Below are 27,399 nucleotides of genomic sequence, written 5' to 3'. Positions count from 1 at the left end.
TTTATTAGTTCTAACAGTTTTTTGGTGGAGTCTTTAGGATTTTCTGTATATAGTATCTTGTCATCTGGAAACAATGACAGTCTTACTTCTTCCTTTTCAATTTGGATGCCTTTTATTTCTTTTTCTTGCCTAACTGCTCTGGCTAGGACTTCCATTACTATATTGGATAAAAGTGGCAAAAGTGAGCATCCCTGTCTTGTTCCTAAGTATTTGCTCTTATCAGTTATACTTTTTCAGGGCATTCTATTCTTGAATTTTAGATTTTTTTTTTTTTCCTGAGGTTGCTATACTTTTTGATATTTCCTTCTAGTTTCCCTCCTCCCTCCCACCCCTCTCCCTATTTGCTTATTTGCTCGCTCTCACTGAGGGCTTTCCTGAAGTTTAGGTTGATCCTGGCCTATGTTTTAAAGTAACCCACTAAAAGGGTGGTTGAAAGAAGCTGATTGAAAGTTTTGTGGGTATGAGTGGAGCTTTTCCTTTTTTGGGCTTTACTTTTTAATGTCCGGGTAGGGAAGATAACTCCTAAATATCGTAAGTAGGTGGGGTCTTTTTATTCTCCACAGGATAAGGGGCTAGAGATAACAAAGATAAATATGATCTGGTTCCAGCTTTTAAAAACTTCACAGTTGAGTAGGGGGAGATAATGTGCTTAGACCACAGAGAGCTATGTAGAAGCACATTCAAGGATAATTAGGGACACAAAGCACATAGTGGTCACTGTGAGCTGGGAAGGTCAGAGAAGGCATCCAGAAGAGATGACATGAACTGAGTCTTTGAATGTGCTGGAGTGATAATCAGACCCATATGCAGTTGGAGAATCTGCTCCTAGGAGGCGAAAGGATGGCATGGATGGTGAGGGGTCCCCAGAAAGGTTGGAGGAACACAGAATGGAAAAGTCTTAGATTCAGAAGGGCTCAGATCAGAGACGAGGGCCCTTGGGTGAAAGGGAGTGGAAATCACCTTCTAGCTTCAAGACATAAGCAACTGCTCTGACACCAAGGAGATGTGTCCCAGACCTGGCCAGATTGCCCCAACACTGTCCCTTTCTCTGAAGGAATTGAATTCAGAGCGTTTGGCTATCTCCAAGGAGGTTGTATTCGAAGTGGTTAGATGAGATGACCCTGATGGTCACGTTGGTCACCTTAACTACAATGCAGTAAAAAACAAACAAACAAAAAGTGTGTTTGGTTCAGAAAACCATGTGGACGTCCACGTGGCGCTGTGCTTTCTGGCAGGCTGGAAGACGTGGGGGCAGAAGCACTTTAACCACAGGAAGTGACTAAAAAGTCATACACCATCATATATAAAGCGTGTTCTTTAGGAGAAGCTGGGACTAACTTTTGCCACAAGTGAAGGCTTCCTCTTGAGATTTGGAAGCCAGGCAGATCAGTCATTCAAGACTGAACCTTGAAGGATAGTGTATTTAGTGCTTTCTTAGAGAAAGGACTTTGATTGGAGCCTCGACCTCTGGAGACAGGCAGTTTAGCTTCCAGAAAGAACCCGGACTTGATTTAGTGCCAGAGGTACCTAGGTACCTACCCTGTGTGGTGCCCTCAGCTGTGTGACAGATACTGTAGCCAGCATCCGTAAGAATGGGGACACAGTCACCCCCTTCTCCTTCAGGTGTTTAGAGGATGAAGGGAGACAGCGGGTTAAGATGCCTATCACGGAGAAGGCACTCACAGACCACCATGGTTACGTCTGTCGTTACGCGAGATCAGAAGTGTACACCAGTTCTTTGTCTGTCTGTCTGTCTGTCTGTCTGTCTGTCTGTCTGTCTGTCTGTCTTTTCTCCTTCTCCCCCCACGTCTCTCCTTCAGGCCAAGGCAACGTGGTCTCTCCAAGTAGGCATATTCCTGTAGCAGGCGAGAGGCAGTCCACACGGACCAGTGTGGGGAACAGCGTTTCCGTAGCCTGCGGAGGGGCGAGGCGACCCCACCTGGACCCAGGTGGCGCCGGGCGCGGTGGGCGGGGTAATAGGAGTCTTGTGTAGGAGTCCGATGCGCGCGGCGTGTGATTGGCTGCTAGGAAGCCATATGTTAATGAGGCCTGTTGCTGCTTTTGAAGTCTTTCTGGAAGATTTACGGGCGAAAGTGGTGCTTGAACTCTGGCATTTCACCGAATACTTATAAGATACAAAGTAAAAAATGTTCCCGGGACGACGAGTGACGTGACAGAATGTCGCCATCAGTGTAAAGTGCGCGGCTGCCACGGAGCCGTCAGAGGCTTCGCGGTCAAGGTCAAGACTATACTTTCAGGGATCATTTCTATAGTTTGTTACTAGAGAAGTTTCTCTGAACGTGTAGAGCACCCGAAACCACGAGGAGGAGGTGCAGCGTTCTCTCCTGAGCGTGAAGCTGGTTGTTGGTGTCGCTTGTGTGATCGCCACTTGCCATTGATGATCGTTCTTCTCTTCCTTTTGGGGAGAGTAAGAGGGGGAGGACGCCGTCTGAGTGGTCTCGTTTGTACTTTTGTTTTAACAATAGTAGATGGTTGTTTTTTTTTTATGTGGTTTTTTTTTTTCTCATGTTTTTTGTTTCGGTTCTGTACCTATAGTTATACTAGGGAAAAAATACTTTATGTCGTGGTGTGGTAATCAATCGCAGTTTAGCTTTTTTATTTTTCGTTTATTCGCATGATGTTTTTTTACTGCAGTTTTTAAGTAGCACGTGAAAGATCTTTGAAACCCGTGTGTTTCAGGGTTTTTTTGTTTATTTTTGTTTCTTAATTTTGTAAGAGTAAATATTGCACCTTTTGAGTTACTTTGGCATCTCCTGTGTTTTATCGTACATCTTGTTAATTAGGTTATTCATGTTTTTAAAATGGAGATTCTTGGGGTTGAATGCAGTACTTCATGTGTGCTCGGCATACCCTCCACCACTAAAATAATATTTTGTATTTAACATAATGTAATATATTGTAGTATTTGACTTTGCCAGTTTTGGGTTATGAATATTTTATATTTCGAGAGTATGTATTTCTAAATTTCTATTTTCTCCATCTCAGGGTTATTTCCAAGATTAAGCAGGGTGGGTGATCCATGTAAAGGATTTAGTAGATGACTTGGAGCATATTAAAGTACTGTGGAAGTCGTAGCCTTTATCTTTAAAATTTTTTTTAATGAAGAAGAGAAACCATGTTGAAGTCATGTGTTTTGTTGGTAGAGGTTGGGGTGTGTAACCTTTCATGGTCACCTAGTATGTTATTTTTTTTTAATAATATAAGGTCTAAATAGACTTGATATTTAAAATTAAATGTGATACATGTAAAGTTTTTAAAAATTTCAGTCCAGAAAGGTACCAAATTACCACTAAAAACAGAACCCCTCCAACTTCCTGCTGGCCAAAAATCCCAAAATCCCACAAAAGTACAGTTTTGGTTACTTTATTACTAATTTGTTAAAATATGGAGAGAATTGTTTTTCAAAATAATACTCTCCATTCCCCCATTTAAGATTGGCCCAGGTCCATTATTTTGGAAAAAATAATTACCCAGGTGAACCCAATATTCAGTCCACACTCAACGTGAGTAAGCAGCAGAGGATCTCAAAGTTAAAAGGGTCAAATCAAAATTAAGGATCTTGGAATGTTAAAAATTAAAAAATAAAATAATCTCACCCACAGGGGCTGCATGTCGTATTTAAGATTAGAAAACTTATTTGACGCATCCGAGCACACCTTTGTCTTACAGTAGTCCGGGCAGTGTTGGTTTGGTAGTGTTTTTAGAAACAGAAAGGCAAGCACTTCTGACTGGCTGTTTGTCCTTAATAGGTTAATTAAGAACTTGAAGTCTTAGTTTCTTAAAAAGCAAACGAAGTCTTGAGTATTCAGAATTTTTTTTAAGTTGTATGTGAAACGGTAGTTTGAAAATAATTTATATGAGATTTTTGAATGAGAGGAATGTGGAATAATGTCACTGTCAGCAGAAAGTGTGCAGCTGCCACTGACCCAGCAGAGGTTGCAGTCAGTCAAGGCTCTACTTTTAGGGGGTTATTTCTTTAGTTTGTTACTAGAGCAGTTTCTCTGTTGGTGTAGAGCACCTTAAAGCACGAGGACTCATGGCCTTCTCTTCTAAGCTGCTTCTCCTTCTCTGGAGGAGTGGGAGGGAGGGTACCTGAGTGCTTCTGCTTATATTACTGTCACAGACCGTAGATGTTGTGGGTTATATCCTGGCCAGATTATTGTATAAGCTGTAATTTTTCTTTGCAGTGAGGAAGAATTTGTCTGAGGCAATTTGGCATTTGTTTTCTGATTGGGTTTATGGGTGACATGATTTGAGCTTTTTCACACATCGGTGTTCAGGGCAGCTCGAGGGTATTGAAACAAAATTAGCATCCCTTTCTCCCTCTCCTTTCTGTCAGTCAAGTCACTCTCCCCACACCTACGTAGATATCCCTATCTTTCCTCCATGGTGGTTTCTTTCTCTATCTCAGTCCTAGCTAAGGAAATAGAGTGTAGGCCTAGGGCTTATAGGACTTCAGCAGAAGGAGGAATGAAAGAAGGCAGAGTTTGGCCAAAGCATTGTGGACAGAAAGCTAAGGGTAGTGGGCAGCTACTGAAGGAGGGTTACTTCATCAGCTGTGCATTTTAAGGTCATTCTAAATGCTCTGTGACGATTATGTTTGTGGGCAGGGGTGATGTGGCAAGTGTAAGGACCAGTTAGTTACTTACTGTATTCAGCTACCCAGGAGAAGACGATTGCGATGATAGAGAAAGACCAGATCTGAAAGATATTTAAGTGGTAAAATTGATAGGACTTGGGGATTGATTTGTCAATGAAAATTCAATTAACTATCAAAAAGAAAAAAAGGAAATCTTACTCGAGCCAGACTGAGGATTTAACCCAAGAAGCAGATTCTCATAAAACTGTTAGAAGTTGAAGGTACAGTCATATACATTTTTGAGACAAAGGATTGTACTTCAAAATGACATACTGATATTTTACATAAAGTTCACCAAAGAACAGGTAGTCCAGGTAAAAATAAGCTTGTACAAAGTGAGCAGCAAGTAAGTCACCATGACCCCCTAAAGAGTTGAGAAAGAACGATACTCTTTTAAGAAGTTACATTGCCAGTATCAGAAGAAAGGAAAAGAAAATTGATCTTTACAGTTGAGCAAGCACTCGCATCTTTGAGGTGCTCTGGTTAATATGTAATGCAGATGCACACTCCATGTTAGGGAGGGAGGAGGCCCAAACACAAAGAGAGAATTTTATGTTTATATTTTTTTGTTGTCTTGCATTAAAATATACATTTTATTTCATCAGATTCAATGTAGGTGTGAGTGAGAGGAACTGTCAAGGATAATTGTCAGGTCTTATGGCTTGAACAAATGATTAGACCATGATACCATATGTTAAATGGGGAAAGTGGAGGGGAAAATGAATTAGGTAGGGTAATGGAGCAGGAAGTGATGGTAGAGTTCAGTTTAGGGAACATTTAAGGGAGGTTTTTTTTTAAGCGGGTGAATAGCAAAGGAGTTAGAACTCCCACAGCAAACCAAGAAGGAGCAGCCAGAGAGGTAGGAGGGAAACCACATGAGCTTGCTTGATGGAAGCCAAGTGGGACACAATGAAGTGTGTGGAAAGCAGACGAGAGACTAAGATGAAGATAGAAAAGTATCCATTGGTCCTGTGTGGAAACAGAAACTGGTTAGGGATGGACTGATCAGTGGAATGATGTGAAGTTTTGCCACTTGGTGGAAAGACTCCCAGAAGAAAAACTCAGGCTGTGAGGGAGAGTATATGGGGTACGTGTGCATTCAGCTAGGGGAAGGGGGCAAGATGTGGGATGCATTTAGGGTTTAACTAGGATGGGAGAGCAAGTCTGAGTGCAGTTGGAAGGACTGAGGAGAGTAGGAGAAACTGAGCTACGGGAGAGAGCAGCTCTCAGCTGGCAAGAGGCCTTTGAGTCGGCCAGAGAAAGTGGAAAGTTCAGATGTAGGTGGGTTCGTCTGTGTAATGAGATCATGTTAAGGGCTTTTCAAGTGATGGCTTCTAGTTCTTTGCCAAATATGAGAAAGGATCATTGCTGAGGAAGGTAGGTGAGGAGGGATAGGAGGCTTGAGAATAAAGAAGGAATGAACTAATCATCCCAGGGAGCAGGTGAGGAAAAGACACCTCCTGAGAGTGTGTGATCCCAGGATCACAGTTAATTTCTCTTTCTTCCACTCTAACCATGTACTATATAGTTTCTCCTTGATTTTCTCCTGCTGTATCCATAGTGGCCAGGCTTTCACTGTGAGCCCTAAATTAGTTCTTGGTCCTCTTTAAAAGGTTGGGAATCATGAGAGAAGGAGTACATACTCTGGAATTGACTCCTTGGTCTGTTATTTACTAGCTGTGGGTTCCTGGGAAGTTCCTTAACCCCAGTCCGTCCCCATGTAAAATAGACAGATGTAGTACTAATAGCATCAAAACACCGGGTTGTTATAAGAGTTAAAATTAGATAAAGCAAGTATAGTAGTTGAACACTCCCTTACCCCACTGAGAAAAAGCCCCTCCTTTAGATGAGAAATCCGTCTCTTGCTAGTCTTCCCTGCACAGCACCATCCATTGAGTTATTCCAGGCACAAAACATGTCAACCTTTGAAACAAACCTCTTCCCCTGACACCCCACCCCCTGAGCAAGTCCACCAGTGAGTCCAATCAGCTCAACTTCCAGAACAGCCCAAGTTTTTCCTCCCTTCTTGCTGTGCTCAAATGCAAGCTGCCATGATCTCTCCTTGCAGCGGTTCAGAACTGGTCTCCAGAGCTTCAAACCTCTCAGTGGCTTCCCTTCCCACTTAAAATCCAGACTCCCCAGGCCTTGCCATGCCTAGAAAATCCTCAGTTATCTGACATCATCTGCCTGCACCTTCCCTCTCCCTTATACCCTGTGTTCTCTAGCTGTCTTCAAATTGCTTGCTCCCTTCTTTGGGTCTTGGCATTAGTTGTTTTCTCTGCTTAAATGCAACCTTTAAAGAGAGGACTTCCCTGAGCACTCATATCTAAAGTAGCCGCCGTGTCCCTCTCTATTTCAGCACTTTAAGTCCTCTGCATGCCTCATCATCTGATCCTCTTGGGTATCTATTGTCATCTCTCTACCTCACTAGAATGTAAGCTTTTTGTGAGAGTAGGGACCTTTACTCACCACTGTGCCTCTGTTTGCCCAGTACCTAGAATAATCTTTAGCACATAAAAAATCGGGATAATCGTTAAGGTGACACCCACTATGCTCTACTACGCTCTACAGACCTCAGGCAAGTTACCTAATCTTTCTGTGCCTAAATTCCATAAAACTGGGATGATTATAATTGTATTTATCTCATAGAATAGCACTTAGAATGATGACTGGTGCCTGGCAAGTTCACAATAAATAGTAGCTAGTATAGTTATGGTTGGCACTTAGGTATTTGTTGAGGGAAGAAATGATGCCAAATCCACCTACCCGCTCCATCTTAAAAATTCAGAAAGGGTGAACAACCATATGGTACAAAAACCAAAAGGTTCTGTTTTCCAGTGCTGGTTCTCTGCCACCCAGTCCCCCTTCCTGCCACAGTCCTGGTGACCTCTTACCAGAGTTTTGAAGTCGAACTTTTAGGACAGCCTTGAATTAGAATGGCTAAGATTTACTGATCATTAGAATCAGCTAGATTCTCACTTAGCAAAGGCAAAGACCCACCCTTTCCTTTATAGCTTTCAAGGGGCGAGGTCGCCATACCAGAACTGTGGAGTGCATGCCTCCCGGGCTTTAAAGACGCAGATTGTCATTGGCTGTCATTCAGTATTATGTTAATTAAGTGTGACTGCTTTAAAAGTTGTTAAATTACATTTCCAGTTAAAATGTTAAAATGAGTTGGGAAGTGATAGCATTTGAAAGATTGTATTTTCAAAAGCTCTTTCTATTTTTTCTAGTAGAACTAGAAGTGGGGAAATTATCTTGCCATCAGTGAAAAGTGCGTGGCTGCCACAGAGCAATCAGAGGCCTCGAAGATAAAGTCAAGACTATACTTTCAGGGATCATTTCTATAGTTTGTTACTAGAGAAGCTTCTTTGAACGTGTAGAGCACCCATAGACCACGAGAAGGTGTCGTGTTCTTTTCTGAGCCTGAAGTTGGTTCTTGGTGTTGCTTAGGGTGACTGCTATTTGCCATTGATGACTGTTCTTCTTTTCTTTTGGAAGAGTAAGAGGGAGAGGACACTATCTGAGTGGTTTTTGGTTTTTACCTAGTTTAATGGGAGGAAGATCTTCGAAAAGTGATGTATTTTTCTGCGAGGGTTCTTAGTGGTTTTAAGCTAATAATGTGTTGTGTTTACCTCTGGTATGTGGGTTTTTCAAAGATGTGTGTTTGAATAACTTTTTGATTTTGAGTGTAGGACTTCTATGGTGTTGCCATCTCAACCCTGGTGTTAGGCATTGAATATGTCTCTGTAAATAAATTCATGTCTGGGCTTTGAAGTGTCTTACTATAAGCAATACGGTAGTAAGAGTTACCCAGAAAATGGGCTTGAAGTAGCTTTAGACATAAATTTTGGTATGTCCTTAGTTAAAATAGTGTATACTTTTCCCCCTCAGTGCTGTTTTTCTTGTTTTAATTATGTTACTTCAGCTAAAGATAATTTTAAGTCAGCCTTTTTAGTCTGTTGCACTGACACTTTTTTCATTTGCTTAATCTAAACTGTATTGTTATTTGAACTTCACCTTAAAGTTATTCCAGAATAATGAGATGCTTTTCCTGACATCTGCTTTAGGAAGTTACTCTGGTTTTGCACTGGAGCCCTTCACACATCAAACTTGTCATTGCACAGTAGGCTAGAAAAATCAGCAAAATCTCCTAATTCTACCAACTATTATGTGATATAGTTCACTTTAGGAAAAAGCAGGCTTCATTTCCTGTTGGAGGTGGTAATGCTTTTGAAAACTGCTATTATTACACAGCATATGTTCCACTAATTTTTTTTTTTTTTTTTACTTTTAGGGTTTCACTGTAACTTTGGGAAATTAGTGGTAAAACATGGTTTAAAAAATATATGTGGCTGCACTTAAATTCACATAAAAATAGCATTTTTATAACCATATAGAAATTTAAACCTTTTACGCAGATTAACAAAATGTACCACAAGAAAAACTAAATATCGGATTTAACAAAAGCAATGCTTTTGAAAGTGAAATGATGAAAAATTTTGTTCAAATTTTTTACAAAGGTGGCCTCTGAGTCAATTTACCACACTAGGGGAACAAAGGTGTTAAAGTACAGCTGTGCTCAACTGAGCCACTTACTATGGCATAGCACTTGAAATCAATTTTTCAAGATTTAAAACCATTTTAGGAGACAAGACCCTGAGTGTTTTACAGCAAGAGGTGCTTTTCCTTCCCTAGTCAAAGCTTAATTAAAAGATTGACTATACAGAGGTTTTGTTTCCTCACTATATCTTTAGTTTAAAATACTATTGTCATTGTAACATGGTCTGTATCTTGTCTGATCTGGATGATCTGGTCCAGGAAGTAGGGTTTGAGAAGGTGGACCCTGCATTCATGGAGGAGGAGGTGGCCCCCTTGGTGCAGGCCATATACCAGGACTCATTCCTCCTGGTTGTGGAGGGCTCAGAGTTCCTTGATCTTCAGTGAACTGGGTAGAGAGTTAGGATTATACTGGTGAGGAGGGGGTACAGTTATACATGGATCACCATGTTGAGGTGGGGGAGGTTCAGGAGGAGGATGATTCATATAAGGTGGCATCTGGGCAATAATATGCCCAGGGGGAGGGGTTTTTGGTGGCAGAGCAGGGGTCATTGGTGGAGGTGAAGCTTGGCTATAAACCAGGTGAGGAGTACCTGCAGGCTGGGGAGGATATGGTATTGGATGGCTTATTGGTGATGGAGGAGGTGGGGGTGGTACATAGTGTTCCTGTGGAGGTGTAATATGATGAAGGTGTGATACCACTGGTTGACCCCGATACTCAGGATGATGGTGAGCAGGTGCTGGGGCAGGAGGTCGTGGCTCTTTAGCACCTGAATTTGAGTCATCCTGAATAAGGACAATTATTAAATTGCTGTGTTTTCTTGTTGAAATATGAAAGGTTTCCTGACTGATCAAAGGAGGTGGAGCCATGAACAATTCTGCTGGAGGAGCATGAATATCCTCAATGTGGCTGATTATAGTGTTCGTGTGGCACGTGTTGCAAAGGAGGTGGTGGCATCATGAGGTGATGGCATCATGATTGGCAGAATATGGTTCATGTGGTGCTTGTCTGGCGGCATTATAAACCGATCCGGGATTTCAGCTGGTGGGGCAATAGGAGGATGAACATTCTCAAGTGAAGCACGGGTAACAGGTTTTCCAGCTCTCGTATGGCGGTGGTTGATATGAGCCTGTAAGTCTCTCTGAGACAAATACATTCTCTTGCACCCTTTCACAATGCTACCCATGAAGAGAGAACCGCGTGTACATTGCTCAGTTCACTGCATGGGATCACTACAGCCTGGACACATCTTACCTCTTTCTTTCATGTAAAATAGCACAGTCATAGCAAAAAAACATGCTTGCATGGAATCATTCGCCCATAGATTTTAATAGGCAATCCACATTTGTCACAGAAATGAACTGGTGTATCATCCTTTTCACCTAAGATGTTTATCTGAAAGTCCCAAAAAAGGTGTCTAGGAAATTTTTGCTGGTTTCCAAATACTTCTCCCTCTTTACAGTTCTTCATTATAATTAAATCCTTCTTCATCACCAGGTGGAGCCTTTACAGGCATTCTGTTTATATTCCTTGGAGTTCGAGTTGAAGCTTTGGCTTTGTTCCTTTGTTTGGAGATGAGCTTTATTAGGAATTCAGGAACATCGAGACCACACCACTGATCCAGAACTGTATTAGTGCCTTGTAACTCATTGTCAGTGTCATCCATGATTCCCACTTACTCAGTTCTCATACCAGTTTTCCCCTTGTAGTTTCACTTGGTCACTTAACCTGGTCCCTGTTCTTAAAATTTTGATTATCACTTTTCTCCTATTCTCACTTTTCCACCTGAGTTCATGGCTTTAAGAACCTACTGGAAACCCCTTTTTTCTCAGGCTTCCTTGGGTGATCTTTTAAAAGCATTTTTTTCCTATTAAAAATGTTTTTATTACAAAAAAATAGGTTATTTTAACCAGTGGAGTCAAAGATATATATTTTCTAAAGTTGCTTTGATGAACGTGGTATCATACTGAGGCAGATAACCCCATAAAAAGACCCGCAGGACTCCCAGGAAAGGCCACAACTTTCCTGCCAGGACCATCCGGTTCCCTGGCCCAGATCTATCTCACTTTTTGCGTCTGAAACAGCTTACTTACCCCTGAAATTCTATTGGTTCCCTGAGCTCACTCCTGATTGGTTATTTCCTTCACTCCTGATTGGTTCATTTCCCTAACTTCTGATTAGTCCATTTGTAGTACTTCATTGGAATTGAGCTCACTCCTGATTGGTTATTTCTCTCCCTCCTGATTGGGCCATTTCTACAAAGCTTGTTCCTAATTAGTCAACTTTTGTTATACCTCATTTGCAAATGATGTTGCAAAGTGTGAACTGGCAGCCTATAAAAGCCGGTGTAAAGCTACAGCTGGGGTTTAGAGCTTGGAGTGTTGACTCTTCGGAACCTGCTGGTGTAATAAACCTTCTGAGTTCTCCAGCTTTTGGGTTGGTCTCTCACTAGGATCCAGGTTGCTGTCACAGCGAAGCTGTAACACATTTTCCCGCAGCAGTACTATATAGATCCTGCTGCTTGCTTTTCTTGGGCTTTTTTTTTTTTTTTTTTTGAAATTCACGTGTTTCAAGAAACATGAACAGACAAAGAAGCCATTAGAAATCAGTCTGTGCCATATCAGCAGAGATTTAGAGACCTCTATGCTGTTTTTTCTTCTTAATGCTTAAACAAAATAGTGGATAATTTGATACTATAAGTTTCTAATTATTCATTCGGTTGTTCATTCAACAAGTATGGTGCAGAGGGAATTTATACAGGAGCAAAGGAGCATACAAATAGCAAGCAGTTTAGTGTGTGTGTTCCTGAAGTGTGTGGTATGTATGTGAGACTTTAGGAAGTAAAGACTGGAAGGCAGATTGGATCAGACTATATGGTGCCATAAATCCCATGTGAAAGAGCTTCTACTACACATAGCAAAACATGGGGCACCACTGAATGCTGCATTAGTTGAAACCCATATCACTTGGGCAAAATGGATTATTTTTTAAGCTTAAATCCTTCTACTGGTTATAAGAATGTTGGGGTTTTAATTTTTAATATTTATAAAGTAGTTATTTGCTAAACTCTGTTAGATACTTCAATTCCATCATTTTAGCTACACCACTCATTGATTGAACTCTCTAATGTTGCCTGCCTGCTTGGATTCTTGCTTTTCCCATTTAACAGTATATCCTGTCTATCTGTAACCCAATTAATACAGATCTAATTCATTTTAATAACTTTATTATTTTATTATCTGTATGTACCATAATTTATTCAGCTGTGCTCCTACTGATGGATATTAGTATTTTCTTTTTTGAAGTTTGTATCACCAGAAACAAAGCTTTGATAAAATACTTTGTAATGTATGTTTACATAATGTTTTTAATATTCAAAGTGGGATTTCTGGGTCAAATTTTTAAGATACTGCCATCTTGCTTTCCAAAAGCATTATACCCAGTCACACTCCCAACTGTATTTATAGGAAAGTGTCTGTTTTCCAACATCTGAATTTTTTTTCTCGTTTTTCAGTTTTTTTTCAAGGATAAACGAAAAGTTTCTCTTTTCCACTATTTCATTTCATGTTGTATTGGTTTATTGAATACTCCAGACTAGGGTGAAATAGCCATCCTTTCTAAACTTCCTGGCAGAGAGAACAGCTTGTGTGAAGGAACATGATGAGTATGGGGAACTGTTAAGTGGTTCAGGATGGCTGGAGTGAGGGGGAATGTGGCTGGAAAGGTGAGTGAGGGCCAGACCATGCTGGACCTTGTAAATGAGAATTCTGTCTTTAGTCCAAGAGCTGGAAAGCTGCTAAAGCTTTACGCAGGGGAATGATGTCCTGCTTATTTAAACACATTTTTTTTCCTCACAAGTTTCATGTAAATAAAAAATTAGTTTTGAAAAAAAAATCCCAAACAATATTTACACGTTTGGTATTCTGGTCATAGTATAAAGGGCGCGCTTTGCAAATGTCATCGTTTTTGGCTTTTGGGTCATTGCTCTCACCTTCCACTTTTGTCTTCGTTTTTCTCGGCCTCGCGCCAACCGCCAGTCTAAGTGGGGACGCGTCCTGACGCTGCGGCGCACTTTGCAGTCGTCAGCGTTTCACGTAAACCTGACGCTGCGGAACTGCCGCGCGAAGCGGGGCGGGGTTGGAGTTATGTGGCGTGTGATTGTGATTGGCTGTTTAACAACAGTATGTTAATTAATGTGATAATTTGAAGTGTCTTCTGAAACCCCAAGAATATTGAAACGCTTTGTTGAGCTTCGGTAATGGAAAAGTTCTTTAGAAAACACATGCCAGTTTACATTTCGAAAGAATAATGCTGTAAGAAATACTCACCATCACTTAAATATGTGTGGGCTCCGTACACCAAGGACAAAGCAGACAGTGTGTGGTTAAGACTATACTTTCAGGGATCATTTCTATAGTTCGTTACTAGAGAAGTTTCTCTGAACGTGTAGAGCACCCGAAACCACGAGGAGGAGGCGTAGCGTTCTCTCCTGAGCGTGAAGCCGGCTCTTGGTGTCGCTTGTGTGACTGCCATTTGCCATTGATGATCGTTCTTCTCTTCCACTTGGGGGAGTAAGAGGGAGAAAACGCAATCTGAGTGGTTTCGGTTTTTAAACTGTGTCAGGAATTGAAGTGTGTGTTTTTGTTAGGGCGTTGTGTATACGTACGGGTTTTAGTGTCAGAGTTTGTTTTCGCGTTCACTATTGTTTGGTGTATAGTTTCGTATTTTTTTTTTTCTGGTCTGCTTTGTAAGTTAATTTTTCTGGTTAGTTCGGGATATTCTGCACGTGGGTAGCTATAACATGTTTTATTTGGGGGGAGGTTATTTAGGAAGTAGCTCCGTTGTGTTGGTTTTTATGGTTGACTAGTACGTTCCATCAACATAAAGTATACAACAGTTTCCTTATTGTGTTATTTGTTGATGGGCGGTTAGGTTGCTTCCATGTGTTCGCTGTTTATTGTAAGTAATATTGTTATGAACGTTGGGGAGCAAGTATCTTGTTGAGTTACTTTTCTCGCAGTGGGGTTGTTGAATCTTAGGTAAAATCTATTTTCGGTTTTTAAAGGAGTTTTGAGTTTTCTACAGTGACTGTACCAAATTACATTCTCATCAACAGTGTAGGAGAGTTCCCTTTTCTTCACACCTTCTCCAGCATTCTTTGTGCCCATTCTGACTGGCCTGGAGGTGCTACCTCATTGTAGTGTGGATTTGCAGTTCCCTGATAATTAGAGATATTGAGCATCTTTTCATGTGCCTATTGGTCACCTTTATGTTTTCATTCGAGAAATGTCTGTTTAGGTCTTCTGCCCGTTTTTTAGTTGTTACTGAGTTGTATAAGCTGTTTGCATATTCTGAAAATTAAACCCTTGTCAGTCCCATGGTTTGCAAATATTTCCTCCTATCCTGTAGGTTGTCTTTTCATTTTGTTTATAGTTTCCTGTGATGTGCAAAGCTTATAAATTTGATTAGGTCCTATGTGTTTATTTTTGCTTTTATTTCTGTTGCTTTGGTAGACTGACTGACCTAGGGGAACTTTGCTACCATTTATGTCAGAGAATATTTTGCCTGTGTTCTCTTCTAGCAGATTTATGGTGTCTTGTCTTATGTTTAAGTTTATTTTTGTGTATGGCATGAGGGATTGTTCTAACTTCACATATACACACGTCCAGCTTTCCCAGCACCACTCGCAAGAGACTGCCTTTCTCCAATGAATGTTCTTTTCTCCTTTGCTGAAGATCAGTTGGCCAGGTGTGTGGATTTATCTCTGGGCTCTCTATTCTGTTCCACTGATCCATATGTCTGTTTTTGTGCCAGTACCACGCTGTTTTGATTACTGTAGCTCTGTAGTATTGGGGAGTTGATATCTTTTATTTTTCTTCTGTCAGTATATTTCAGTTGGTGGGCTCTAATGTTGGTGACTTTTGTTCCGAATCATCCTTTTGTATTGTACCTAACACACACTATCATTAATTCCCTTTTTCATGCCTTATGAAGACAGAACAATCTTAATCCCTTTTATTTTTCTTAGCATACCAGAGTGTGGTGAAATGTTTCAGTGCAACTTTCTGTAAATAAATTTTGTAGATATGTAAACACTATGGTTGCTTTCTTGTTGATCTATGTATGGCCTTTTCTGTTACTATGACTAATGAAAGCTTTTATTTTTCCTTTTTAAAAAGATAAATTTGCAGTAGTGATAAAGTACTGTATAAAAGAATTCCCTAATATGAATTTCACAAGTTTTATCTCAAGAGATTTCCTTACATTGGTATTGATTCTGGTATTTGCTTTGCAGGAGTTTATGTTGATGCAGTTAACTCCCTGGGCCAAACACCACTTTTCATTGCTGCATTATTAGGCCTTACAAAATTAGTTGATATCCTGGTGGATTATGGATCAGATCCAAATCAGTAAGTACAATAACATCGCTGTCTAGAAAATATGCTCTCAGGATGAGTTGGGGCATTTGGAAACTAATTTGACAACATATTAAAAGTTCCTCTACTAATTTATATCAGTGAAATACTTTGTATACTTATGTTGAAACATTATTTTCACTGCTAATAAAATTTTTTCCAATTTTATTAGACCTTCTGAAATAAGAGAAACTTACTAGTCATTAATTAGTCATTAACAAGTACTGTTTATATAGTTCCACCCCACATTATAATTTATGATTTGCTTAAGCACTTTAACATATCCCACAACCAAGTTCTCCACAAATTAATATACTTGGCATCACTTCGTCAGGATGACTTTTGCAGTGGTGGTTTAAAAGAATCTGAGTAATAGTAGGTCCAAATTTTAATATGGAACAGCAACCCAATGTAATGAATCCACTACAAGAAAACATTTCTTCTCTTTATATAGGGCTTTTGCTTTTCCCAGGGCTTTCCCACACACTAGCTCGCTAGAGCTTTACAACCACCTCTTTGACAGAGGACAGCAGGTATTTTTGCAGTTCCCACTGGACAGAACCAGAAACAAGTTTTGAGCATTTACTTGATTCCAGCTGATTTTCACAGGAATGCTAGAATATGAACAATCATAAGTCATAAAATAGCTTTTGCATCTTACATAAGGAGACCCTGCTTAATGTATTTTTTAAAGAAGTATTGATGTTGGAAGCTTGTTTTTGTTATGACTTTGCTTAGTGGGAAAAAACTTGGAAGCTTGGAAAAGTATAAAGAAAAAAAACCAATCAGTGTGAGAATTCTGTAATTCAGAGATAACACAGTGAACATTTTGCTGTTTCCTCCCAAAATTTTTCTGGATTCATATAAACTCTGTTTCTACTGTATCAGTATTTAATTTCAAAGCTCAGAAATAAAGGGCTCTTTCACTTGATGTTTGCAGTTAACAGCTATGTGGAGAGGCCATATTAGCCCTGCAGTTTCTCAGCAAAAATGCAGCATTTCCCATTCATCTGCTTTGTGGAAACTTAGAGCTGGGTTCTTTAAAGAACAAATCATTCAAATCTTTAATATTCCAGATTAGGGGACTGATGCCCGGGAGGTTTAAATGACTGGCCCGTCGTGGTGCATTTGTATTAATGATAGGACTGAGACCAGGAGCTCAGCACCTGAAAAACTGAGGAGTTCCCTTCTTAGAAGTCCCCCGTGATGCTGGAGGAGGTGGGAAAAGGCGATATCAAGGAGAGGAAGGCAAATCGGATTTTTATTTTGTGACGGGAATGCCTTCATATACTTAAAAAATATCTTCCATCAACATGAAGGAAGATTTCTGGGGGGAGGTTGTATTCCTGAGTTCTCAATGGAAATGCTGTGATGGCCTGGGCTTACTGAGGTCACGGAGTCAGGTGCTTGGAGGACCAAGCAGGGTCACTGGGTACAGGCTCTGTCTAAGGAGCTTCTGTTGCAGTTGGCAGGAAAGGGAGCCAGGGAGGCCAGATCTTCCCAATTTCCAAGAGGTTGAAAATCCCAATTGTTAATGCGAAATCTCTAAAGTATTAAATACTGCCCGTTACTTTAAATTCTTTTTTTGAAACACTGTGTGGACCAAATAAAACATGTCTCTGGGTAGCCAGATTAGTCTGTGGGCCTCCGGTTTTCAACCTTTAGGGTAAATTAATGAAACAATACACATTTTAATACCACTTGGACCTGGATTCCCTTGTAAGGTTTAGTTGGGTATAAAAACCATTATTCCTTTCTTCCTTAGCATTCAAGAGAAATGAAAAAGAATGTCTTCCCTCTCCCTACCCAGCTCTCTTACTGTTAATAGAAAGAATGATCAGAAGGCTGTAAAACACGCACATTTATTTTTAAAGCGTAGAGGATATTACTGTTCCCATAGTGCAGTGTGCTGGACTGCTTTTTAGACTCAGCAGTAGGAGAAAGCTCACAATGAGCTATCCCAGGTGTTCCCTGGCCAGCTTTATTGGCATCACCTGGGGAACTTGGAAAAAGCACACATTCCTGGGCCCCTTGCCTGCAGATTCTGACCCAGTCTGCCGTGTAATCTGAGCCATCTGTGTTTTTGAAAAATATTCCAGTGGCTTATTAACTAAACTGTGCTACATCCATACGTTGGAATACTATGCAGCTGTTAAAAAGAATTGAGGTGGTTTGTATGTTCTCATGTGGAAGTTTCTCCAAGGTATATTGTTAAATGAAAAAATTTAAATGCAGAACAGTTAACATGACATACAAGGTATATTGTTAAATGAAAAAATTTAAATGCAGAACAGTTAACGTGACATATTCTTATTCCTACCTGTATATGTATAGGGAATTTCTGGAAGGATACAAACACTTGTAACAGTAGTTGCCTCTGGGCAAGGGAATTGGGGTCTGGAGTTGGGAGACTTAATCGTTCTTCTCCTTTTCCTCCTTTTTGATTTTATGTCTTCCTCTCCCTCTATTTCCTTCTCCTGTTTGTGCTTCTTTTTCAATTAAAGAGAGCAAGCTTTCTAGGTGATTCTGATGTGCAACCAGGTTAGGAAACCACAGCTGCATAATACGTCTAGCTGTATCCTTTAGGCTGTCCCTTCGTATCTCATTTTATTGGCTTTGGTTAAATTTTTCTGAGTTGTAGATCCTTGACCAGATCGCTGATGCCAAGTTTTGTGGGCCTCTAGCATAGAGCTGGGGAGATCCAGGCATTCTCACGTGAGAGAGATGGTCTCTGGTTAGGTTGTGCTTCACCAGCCTGATCACAGGACACTACAGATATGAAGAAATTGTTTCAGGGCAGCCAGTGTCAGGGGGCAGTGGGGAAAGAACATTGAATTTCAGACCAGACCCATACCTGGGTGTGAATCTCGGCTTTGCCCTTTTGTTTCCTCATCTATAAATTGAGAAATAATACCACCTTGAAGGTGGAGATAAGGTGGAAAAAGAGGATACATTGGCCCAGACAGGGGCCTCACAAGGTGTTTTTACCACCCTCACCACCAAAAGTGGCCTTTGTGGAAAGGGAGTCCTGTGTTACCCGTGGAAGGGGAGGAGTGTTGCCATGGACACTCATTGTAACCTCCCCCATAGCCGCTGCTTTGATGGGAGCACCCCTGTCCACGCAGCAGCATTTTCAGGCAATCAGTGGATCCTCAGCAAACTGCTGGATGCAGGGGGTGATCTTCGACTCCACGATGAGAATGGTCGAAACCCGCAAACCTGGGCCCTGGCAGCAGACAAGGAACGCAGCACCGCGGTAAGTGTGGGCCCACCGCAGCCACACCTGAGGCAGAGCGCTGGGCTGGGGGTCAGGAGCCCAGGGCAGAGGCTGGTCCTGGGGGCAGCACACAGCTTGCAGTGGCCTTGTCATTGGCTCTGGACACACAGGCCTGGGCTGGAGCAAGTTAATCAGCTGTAAAACCTTGGGCAAGTCTAGTGAAATTTTCTGGTCATCCAGTCAGTGGGGAGGGAGAACAATTGTAATTGTCTTACCCTTAACTAGCACCTACCATGCATTAGACATTCTGAATTAAATTAGCTAAATATTAACTCATGCAATCTTTACAACAACCCTCTCAGGTCAGTACTGTTGTTGCCCCCATTTTACAGATGGGGAAACTGAGGTGCATTGGCATTAAGTACCTTGCCTGTGGCTGCACACTAGCAAGTGTAATGTGTTTTAATGAGGACTAAATAACCTAACAAATGTAAAGAACACAGAGCATGCATAGTGCTGGGCACGTGGAGGGAAGGGGGAGATAGGAGAGGCCCCGCCCCCTCTGGTTCTCCTGCTCCTTAGCTCTTGTGCCTTGGACAAGTAATTTTACTCCTCCTGCCTCAGTTTCCTCATCTGTTAAATGGGGAGGGAGTTGGAGGAAGTTATTGCCAACTCATCTCCCTGAAAGTGGAATCATCTCATTCCGTATCTTTAGGAAGTCACTTGGGCCCTTCCCTTCCCAGAGGTTTCCCTGTCAGAGCCTCCTGGCTCCTCAGACCATTCACCTCAGTCCATTCCAGCCCCATCGAAGGCCAGGGTGGCCATTAGCCGAGCTGGCATTGAGTGTCTCTGCCGTGTGTTGCAGATGGTGGAGTTCATGCACCGCTGCGCCCTGCACATGCAGACCATCATCCAGGGCTTCTCCTATGACCTCCTGAAGAAGATTGACTCCCCACAGCGGCTCATCTGTAGCCTGCCCCGGTTTGGGGGCCTCATGCCAGGGTGAGTGCTGCCTTAAGCAGAGTGGGATGTTCTGCATCACCCCAGCCTTGCTCGTGGGAGCCCTGCAGCTGGGGCCACCTCTGTCCCCTCCACATCAGTCCCTTCCAGCATCTGGCCCACCCAAAGGGGTGAGCTTGGAAGGAGAGGATGTGTCCTCTGAAAACCTTCGGTTGTCCTCGTATTTCCAAGAATGTCTGAGGGAAATGAGTTCTGGGCTCCAGTGGGAACCATCCTACGGTTAACAAGGGAGGAACATTTCAGGTCTGGGGTGCCCAGCAGAAAACCCTTTCTCAGCATAGCAAGTGGCTAGCTTTTTTTGTCATCTCTGAACCACCGGAGGCATATTCCCTTATTGATAAGTGCTTAATTTAAGGTTCCTTGGGCTGTTTTAAGCTGGTGTAAGACTTGGTGCCGCCTGGGTGGGCAGCTTCCCCTGCCCCCATCACAGCTACAGGAGTGGGGCTCCATCCAGGTTTCTCTCCACCCTCAGGGAGTTAAGTTTTGAATTCCCTGGGCTTTATTGACTTAGGGTATATTTGTGGAGAATTCTTTCCATTTTGATTTTCTCTGATGGCATCTTTTCTTGTGATCAGTGTGACTAGACTTGTCACAGTCTTCACAGGCTCCCCCATCCCATTCTGTGCACATGCATCCTGGTTTTCCTCGCATGACCTGGATGCCACTGGCTTCTCAGGCAAGATGAGTTAGTGATTCCCCGAGGACAAGTGACTCCTAACTGCTCTCCCTGCTGCCGCTCTTGCCCACCTTGGTTCTTTACTCAGCATCCAGAATGACCTTTTAAAAATGGAAATCAAACTATGCCATTCTCTGCTAAAAACCCTCTTAGGGTCTTCCCCATGGCTACTAGGATAAACTCCCAAATCCCTCATCTGGCCTTGGAGCCTCTTCGTGATCCAGCTTCTTCCATCTCTCATACCTCCTCTTCTGCCAGCGTTAGGATCTTGGCAGACCAAGTTCCTTTAGTAGGGCCAAAGCCCAATCCCTGCTGCTGTTTGGTGACCTCAGGTTACCCTTTTCTGGCCCCATTTTTCCCATATGAAAAATGAGAAAGTTGGACAAGATACGCCTTATGTATGGTTCTTTCCAGTTTTGACCATCTGTCATCATTATCTATTGCTGCATAATGAATCATCTCCCCAAACTTGGCAGCTTCAAACAATAATAAATATTTGTGTCTCATACTGTTTCTGTGGGTCAGAAATCAGGGACTGGCTTAGCTGGGTTGTTCTGGCTCAGGGTTTCTCATGAGGATGTAGTCAAGCTGTAGCTTGGGCTGCAGTCATCTGAAGGCTTGACTGGGGCTGGAGGATCCAGTTCCAAGATGGTTCACTTGCATGGCTGACAAATTGGTGTTGGATGTTGGGCCTCCCCATTGGGCTGCTGGAGTGGCCCCACAATATGGCAGCTGGCCTCCTCCAGAGCACATGATCCAAGAGACATCAGGGCAGATGCTCTGCTGGGTCTAGCCTTGGAACTCACAGCACTGTATCATTTCTGTAATATCCTGCTGGATTAACAGGTCAGCCCTCTCTGACCTGTGAGTGGCTACCCAAGGGCATGAATACCAGGAGGTGGGGGTCATGGGGGCCCTCTCAGAGGCTGGCTGTTACAGCATCTGCAGTTCCACTGTCAAAGAGTAAAGACAAAACCAACCACACATTTTGACAACTTGGTTCAGCATTGTTGCTCTGGTTTGGGTAATTAATCCTTACTTTTCTCCCCCTCTTTTAAATATTTCTAGAAACCCTAATGGCTCTCCTAACCGACTGCTTAAAGCTGGAGTCATTTCTGCCCAAAATATCTACAGCTTTGGCTTTGGAAAGGTAAGAGGTTGTCACCGACAGCCAGTGTTTGCAGGACTAACTGGGGGATACCTGGCCCTGGCCCCATGTCCCATGACTTTGTCCAACTCCTCCTTACTTTTCCTCTCCAAAGTGTTTCTTTCTTTACTGCTTTCACAGGATAAGTACCTCTTAGTGTTCCTGTCCTCACTGAAGAATGGTGAAAACCCTTGAAAAGTCCCTTGAAGGACTTTGGGCTGGATATGGGGAGTTTAGAAAAATGATCCTTTAATTCCCAGTGAAGGCCCCAGACGTGTTCTGAAGGGAGGCAGAAAGCTGACCTCCTGGGTCTTATCTGTGACTGACCTTGTCCTCTTACCAATTTTTGAGCATTGTTGGAATGCCTTTAAGAAACTGGGATTTTTACACTGAGAAATCTTCTGAGGGAAAACAGTATTTTGGAGATCCTCGGTTCTGCTCATCAAAGAGACCGTTGGGAAATGTTGCTGGGTGGCTGGGTGGCGTTTGCTGACAGCTCAGCCCCCACCCCTGAGTCTGCTGGTTGTGCCGAGGCAGCCTGGGGTGGGGTGGGGTGGGGGAAAGGAATGTTGGCTTTGGCTGCACACAGGCCTGGGGTCTGTGGAGGACACAAGAGGCCCCTGAGCCCCAGCCTGGTGCTTCAGGCAGGCATCTGGCCTATTTCCATGAGCCTCAGTTTCCTCACTAGCCAAAGGGAAAAAGTATGATAACCTTGCAGGATTTCTTAGATGATTAAAGATAATAAAAAGGAATTATGTCCAGTGTATAGGAGTATTTAGCAAATTGGTAAATAGTAGATATCATTATTTTTAGCTGGCTGATAGAATTCTGGAGGCATTTTACTTTTTTCTCTTTTTTCCTCACCATCTGAAGCTGTGCTCTAATTTTTTGCTTTCAGTTTTATCTTACAGGGGGAACGCAGCTGGCCTACCTAGGATCTCTTCCAATAATTGGAGAAAAAGAAGTGATTCAAGCTGATGATGAGCCCACCTTCTCTTTCTTCAGTGGACCCTACATGGTCATGACCAAGTAAGCGGGAGCTGCCCAGTGGGAGGTCTGTTTTAGTGCCACAGGAAAAATGTGTGAGTTCCTCGTGTGTGGAGGGTTTCTGCCCAAACACAAGGACACACTGAAAAGCAGGTGTCTAAATCAGGATTCCTCAACCTGGACATGGTTGACATTTTTGTTAGCCCTTGTGGTTGGGGGTGGTCCTGTGCCTTGTAGGATGTTTAGGGGTGTCCCTGGTCTCTACTCCCTGGACGCCGGGAGCAGCTCTCTTTGCCCCCATCTCCTGCATTTGTGGTTGTGACAACCAAAATGTCTACAGAGCTGGCCAAATGGGCCCCCGACCAAATGGCCCTGAAAGTGGACTCACGACAGTGTTTCCACCTCTCTGCTCTCTAGAGAATTAGAGCAGTGTAGCGGTGACTGACCTCTGATACCAAAGGGCGCTGGAGCCCTGCAGGCATCAGCTGGTGCCTCTCACCTGCCAAACGCAGCGGAGGCAGCAGTAACAGGATCCACCTGTGACAATGGTCCCTGGGCTGTTCTCAGTCCCCAGAGACCTGCCTCCTGAGGGGTTGCAGGAGTTGTCCTGGCCAGGTTCTCTTGTCCTTCTTGAGCCTGGCTGCTCTGGGCTCCCTGCTTAGCAGAAACACCCTTCTGAAAAGGCCTGTGCAGACTCGCGGGGCTCCGGACCCCCTGCACATACGCCGCTTGCTTTCCTGCCCGTGCCACAGATGTGTTGCTGTTCCCCTTGTCCTCCATCCGTGCTGTGGCCTTGGCCCACCTCCTCACTGTCCCTCCCCGGGCTAGCCTCCTAACTGGCCTCTCATCCTCCAGACCACCTGCGCCCTACCACTCCCCATGCTGCTGGTACAGTTGTCTTTCTAAAATACAAACCTGATCAAGTCACTCCCTCCCTTAAATCCTTCAGTGGCTTTGTGCCACCTGAACTAAGTTCCTGAGGACCTGGAGGGAGGAGGAGGGAGGACCTAGTAGTGCTGGGGTGGGGGGCTTACAGAATCTGGGTCAACACTGCTTCTCCGATCTCTGGCCGGAGGGCTCCTCACTGAAGAAGTGGCTGCTCACTCCCCCTCGTACCTCTCTCCTGCCCTTGCAGCCTGACGTGGAATGGGAGCAGGGTGACAGTGAAGGAGCTGAGCTTCCCCACCCACCCACACTGCAGCAGGTTGCGGCTGGCTGACTTGTTAATTGCTGAGCAAGAGCACAGCAGGTGAGGAGGAAACCCCAGGGCACTTCGTGTCCAGGTCTCTTTACAGACCCAAGTTCAGGGCTGTGCAGGGCTGTCCTCAAGGTATGGAGACTGACCACCCTCAGCCTCAGCATTTCCTCATTGTTGGTTGATCTGACTTCCAAGGGCTGCCAAGAAAGAAGAATTAAGGAATAACCTGAGGGGTGGGGATGGTGGTGGTACAGGGGGCTCAATTCTGTCAGCTGACGGACTCCGCAAAACACAGGTCTCTGAGGTCCAGCCCTCAGGCCTGGCTGGCTCTCCTGCAGCCCCCGAGGCCCCCACATTTTGGGCCCTGTGCCCATCAGGACAGCATGCGCTGTCCTGTTGTTATAGAGCATGGCTGTGCTTGAGACCCACACGTCTGAGGAACCATGTCTCTGCCTTTGAGGACACGCCCATGGGTCTCAGTACCTTAGGTTTCTTGCTGGGGCAGGAGCTCCATTCTTGGTTTCATACCAGGGCTGCTGAGGCCTTGGAATGGACCCTGGCTCATCGAGTTCTCTCCAGAGGAGGTCACTCAGCTCCTGTAAGAGGCCAAACCTGTCCTTTTGGGGAAGTCAGCCTAAAGGGACCCAAAGAGGCTGGAAAGGCTCATGGACACAGCATGGATTTTGATGTGAGGCTGAGTGGCATGTGTGACGTTGGGCAAGTTCCTGACATCTCCCTTGGTTTCCTCATCTCTGAAATAAGGATACGTGTCATTATGCCTTTCTTGGAGCTGGTTGTTAGGATCCAGATGCTGTACGTAAAGTGCCTTCCTCAGTAGCTCTTAGTGACTTTGTCATTGATGACTCTAAGTCATCAGGTTCTGACCAGTGAGGGGCCAAGGATTCCACCAACAGAGATACCTTACCCCACCCCACCCTGCTTTTTTAGAAAACCACTGTGTGCAAATGGTATTTGTTTGGAATGCATTCAAGGGGCTGAGAAGAAAGGAAAGCACCCATTTTTTCATCATGTCCTCCTTCTCTTTGCCTCACCTGAAGATTCTTTTCTTCTGCAGCAAGTTGCGGCACCCCCACCTGCTGCAGCTGATGGCCGTGTGCCTATCCCAGGACCTGGAGAAGACCCGCCTTGTATACGAGCGCATCACAGTTGGCTCGCTGTTCTCTGTCCTCCATGAACGGGTAAGTGGCCGTTTCCATGGATTCTTCCCTTGCTGCCCTCCCCAGTTCTCCCTCCCTCCCTCTTCCTTCTCCCCCAGGAGTAGAGTTCCCATTTGTGCATGCATGGAAGATAAATCTCTTAATTCTTTACTTTATGGGGGCTACATAATGCATCATTTAAGGCCGATAAGCACACTGGAACTAGTGTGACTTTATTATTGTTAGTCCTGCTTCTTTATCAGACATCAGAGGGCTCAGTAGAGCCAGAAAACACATAACCACACTTTGAGCAACCTGTAATCAAACAGCCTGGCCTGATTTCCCTGTATGTTCACTTGTGCCCCACAGGCCCTTTACCTTAGAGAGCTGTCTGTTTATATGCAAGCCTTTATCAGTCCCCTGTCGCTTTTCAGGTTTCCTGGGGCGGGTGGCGTCATCTTCCCTGGCCCACAGACTCCCTGGGAAATGCGCTGAGATGTGGCTTCACATCTCAGGTCCTGAAAGATTTGTTTTCCTCTCTCCACGCCTTTGTTCTAAAGACCCTGGGCAGGAGTGAGAAGAAACCTTCCAGGAAGGGCCCTTCCCCGAAATGGCTAGCCGCTCCTCCTGCCTGAGCGCCACCTCCTGGTGTTGTATTCCCCCTTCCTTTCCTCCGGTGAGGGCATTAACTTATAAAGCCACTTCTCTGGGGAGAGGCATGAAATGACTTTAATCAGCTGGGTGCCTTGGTGTGAGGGTATTTCTGTCCTCTTAGGAGAAACTTTCTAGGTCATCTGACCCACGGGAGGGGCTGAATTGTCCTTGAAGCGTCCAGGTTCTCCCACAGCGCAGGCTTGGCTGGGGATCGGGGCAGGTCAGGGCAGGTGATGGTGGTGGCTCCCGCACTGGAGGCGTGTACCAGACTTTGAGGACTTTCCTTCCTTTTTCTTAGTGTGAAGCAGCTTTGCTGAGGGAAAGGAACCCAGGTTTTGAGCCAGGAGGCCTGGATCAGTGGGACCGTAAGGCCATCACTTAACCTTACTGAGCTTTAGGTTACCCAGCTATAGGATGGGGACACTAGTTAGCTCGTGAAGGTCAGTTGAAAAGACTTTGGAAATGACAAAGCATTCTGCAGTACCTGGGGGACACTGGGGCCCAGTCCCCTTTGTTCTGGCCGTTTGATCCCCTGTTGGCAGCGGTCCCAGTTCCCGGTGCTGCACATGGAGGTGATTGTGCACCTGCTGCTCCAGATCTCTGATGCCCTGAGATACCTGCATACTCGGGGCTTTATCCACCGTTCCCTCAGCTCCTACGCCATCCACATCATCTCCACAGGGGAAGCGAGGCTGGCCAACCTGGAGTACGTGGTGGAAAGGTAGGTGCACCTTGATCATGACTTCCCAACAGGGTCCCCCTGGGGGCGCTTTGCTGTAGAGGGAAAATCTGATCTAGGCAGGACTCTTCATTGGTGGGCCAAACCGTCTGTCAATGGAGGAAGAGGTTTCCCAAACGCCTTGCCCTATCTGCCAAGGTTAGAGGGACTTCGGGGAAGTTATTTTTGCTCAGGACTTCTAATAAACATTTAATAAGCATGAGCACCTATTGGCCAGCATGGGTAAATTTTCAGAATTTTCAGTGCTTCACACAACGGAGGTGTTACTCACTCGCATTGCAGTCTCGTGCGTGTGCGTCGGAGAGGGGCATTCACAGTGTTCTGCATTCCTCCCTTCCATGGCTCTGCCATCCCCCAGGCCTCAGTCTCCCACTGTGTCCTCTGCATTGCTGGTCAGTGAGCAAGAGAAAGCATGGAAGGACACACGATGGGGTTTAGGGACTACCTGAAGTGAACGGCCAGAGTCCAGTCACCTCTTCACTGCAGGGAGGCTGGGAAGTGCACCATAGCTGTGCATCCTGGAAGGAGAGAGAAGATGATGGGTGCTGGTGAGCCTTATGGTCCTGATCCGGGTGGGTGGGGCTCAGTGCAGTGAAGGAGCCAGTGACTAAAACAGTGCCTTCAAAAGTGGATGGGTAGGCTTCATTTCCCACTGGCAGGAGTCAGAGTCCTCCTAAGAGTTGGGGGCTGGCCCCTATCTCCTGCCCCTAGGCCCTGCAGGGCAGAGGATCTCCTCCGTACTCCTCGCTGCCATCCGCAGCTCTGAGCCTCAGGCCCAGGGTTGGTTCTGTGCTGCTGTGAGGCCTCAGCCACGGGCAGACCCCTGGCCTAGATCCGTTTAAACCTCCGCTTACCCTTGTCCTCACTCACCAGCCGTCACTGAGGCTTTGCTTCTAAGTCTCTCAGCAGGTCTTTGCTTCTGCCTACTCATAATTTCTTTCTCTCACTACATGGAAAGCTCTGCTAA

The 27,399-nt window shown here is 44.2% G+C and overlaps 1 protein-coding gene, 3 non-coding genes and 2 pseudogenes across 5 annotated transcripts in view; 5 read left to right on the top strand and 1 right to left on the bottom strand.

The window, feature by feature from the left end:
• Positions 1-27,399, top strand: part of TEX14 (testis expressed 14, intercellular bridge forming factor) — an 88,161-nt gene that overhangs the window by 23,664 nt on the left and 37,098 nt on the right. Inside the window, exons 1-9 of one of the 2 annotated variants that reach the window (XM_010990418.3) lie at positions 13,581-14,969; positions 15,517-15,631; positions 18,728-18,893; positions 19,720-19,856; positions 21,619-21,700; positions 22,596-22,726; positions 23,820-23,933; positions 24,958-25,081; positions 26,236-26,414. In XM_010990418.3, the coding sequence (XP_010988720.1) occupies positions 14,933-14,969; positions 15,517-15,631; positions 18,728-18,893; positions 19,720-19,856; positions 21,619-21,700; positions 22,596-22,726; positions 23,820-23,933; positions 24,958-25,081; positions 26,236-26,414 (1,085 nt within the window). In that variant the 5' untranslated portion in view covers positions 13,581-14,932. Of the gene's footprint in view, positions 1-13,580; positions 14,970-15,516; positions 15,632-18,727; positions 18,894-19,719; positions 19,857-21,618; positions 21,701-22,595; positions 22,727-23,819; positions 23,934-24,957; positions 25,082-26,235; positions 26,415-27,399 lie in introns of those variants that run through there. The other variant, XM_064494982.1, reaches the window with a different exon arrangement.
• LOC116158047 (small nucleolar RNA U3) lies at positions 2,243-2,458 on the top strand. The gene has a single exon (XR_004142274.1). It is a non-coding gene; the product is annotated as a small nucleolar RNA U3 (small nucleolar RNA).
• On the top strand, positions 3,970-4,122 carry LOC116158049 (small nucleolar RNA U3; annotated as a pseudogene).
• Positions 7,980-8,192, top strand: LOC116158048 (small nucleolar RNA U3). Its single transcript, XR_004142275.1, has one exon. It is a non-coding gene; the product is annotated as a small nucleolar RNA U3 (small nucleolar RNA).
• Positions 9,414-11,094, bottom strand: LOC105097878 (E3 ubiquitin-protein ligase Hakai-like; annotated as a pseudogene).
• On the top strand, positions 13,608-13,822 carry LOC116158045 (small nucleolar RNA U3). Its single transcript, XR_004142272.1, has one exon. It is a non-coding gene; the product is annotated as a small nucleolar RNA U3 (small nucleolar RNA).

The sequence above is a fragment of the Camelus dromedarius genome, chromosome 16 (assembly GCF_036321535.1).
Source record: "Camelus dromedarius isolate mCamDro1 chromosome 16, mCamDro1.pat, whole genome shotgun sequence".
Taxonomy (NCBI): domain Eukaryota; kingdom Metazoa; phylum Chordata; class Mammalia; order Artiodactyla; family Camelidae; genus Camelus; species Camelus dromedarius.
This window is presented reverse-complemented; position numbering and strand designations above follow the sequence as displayed.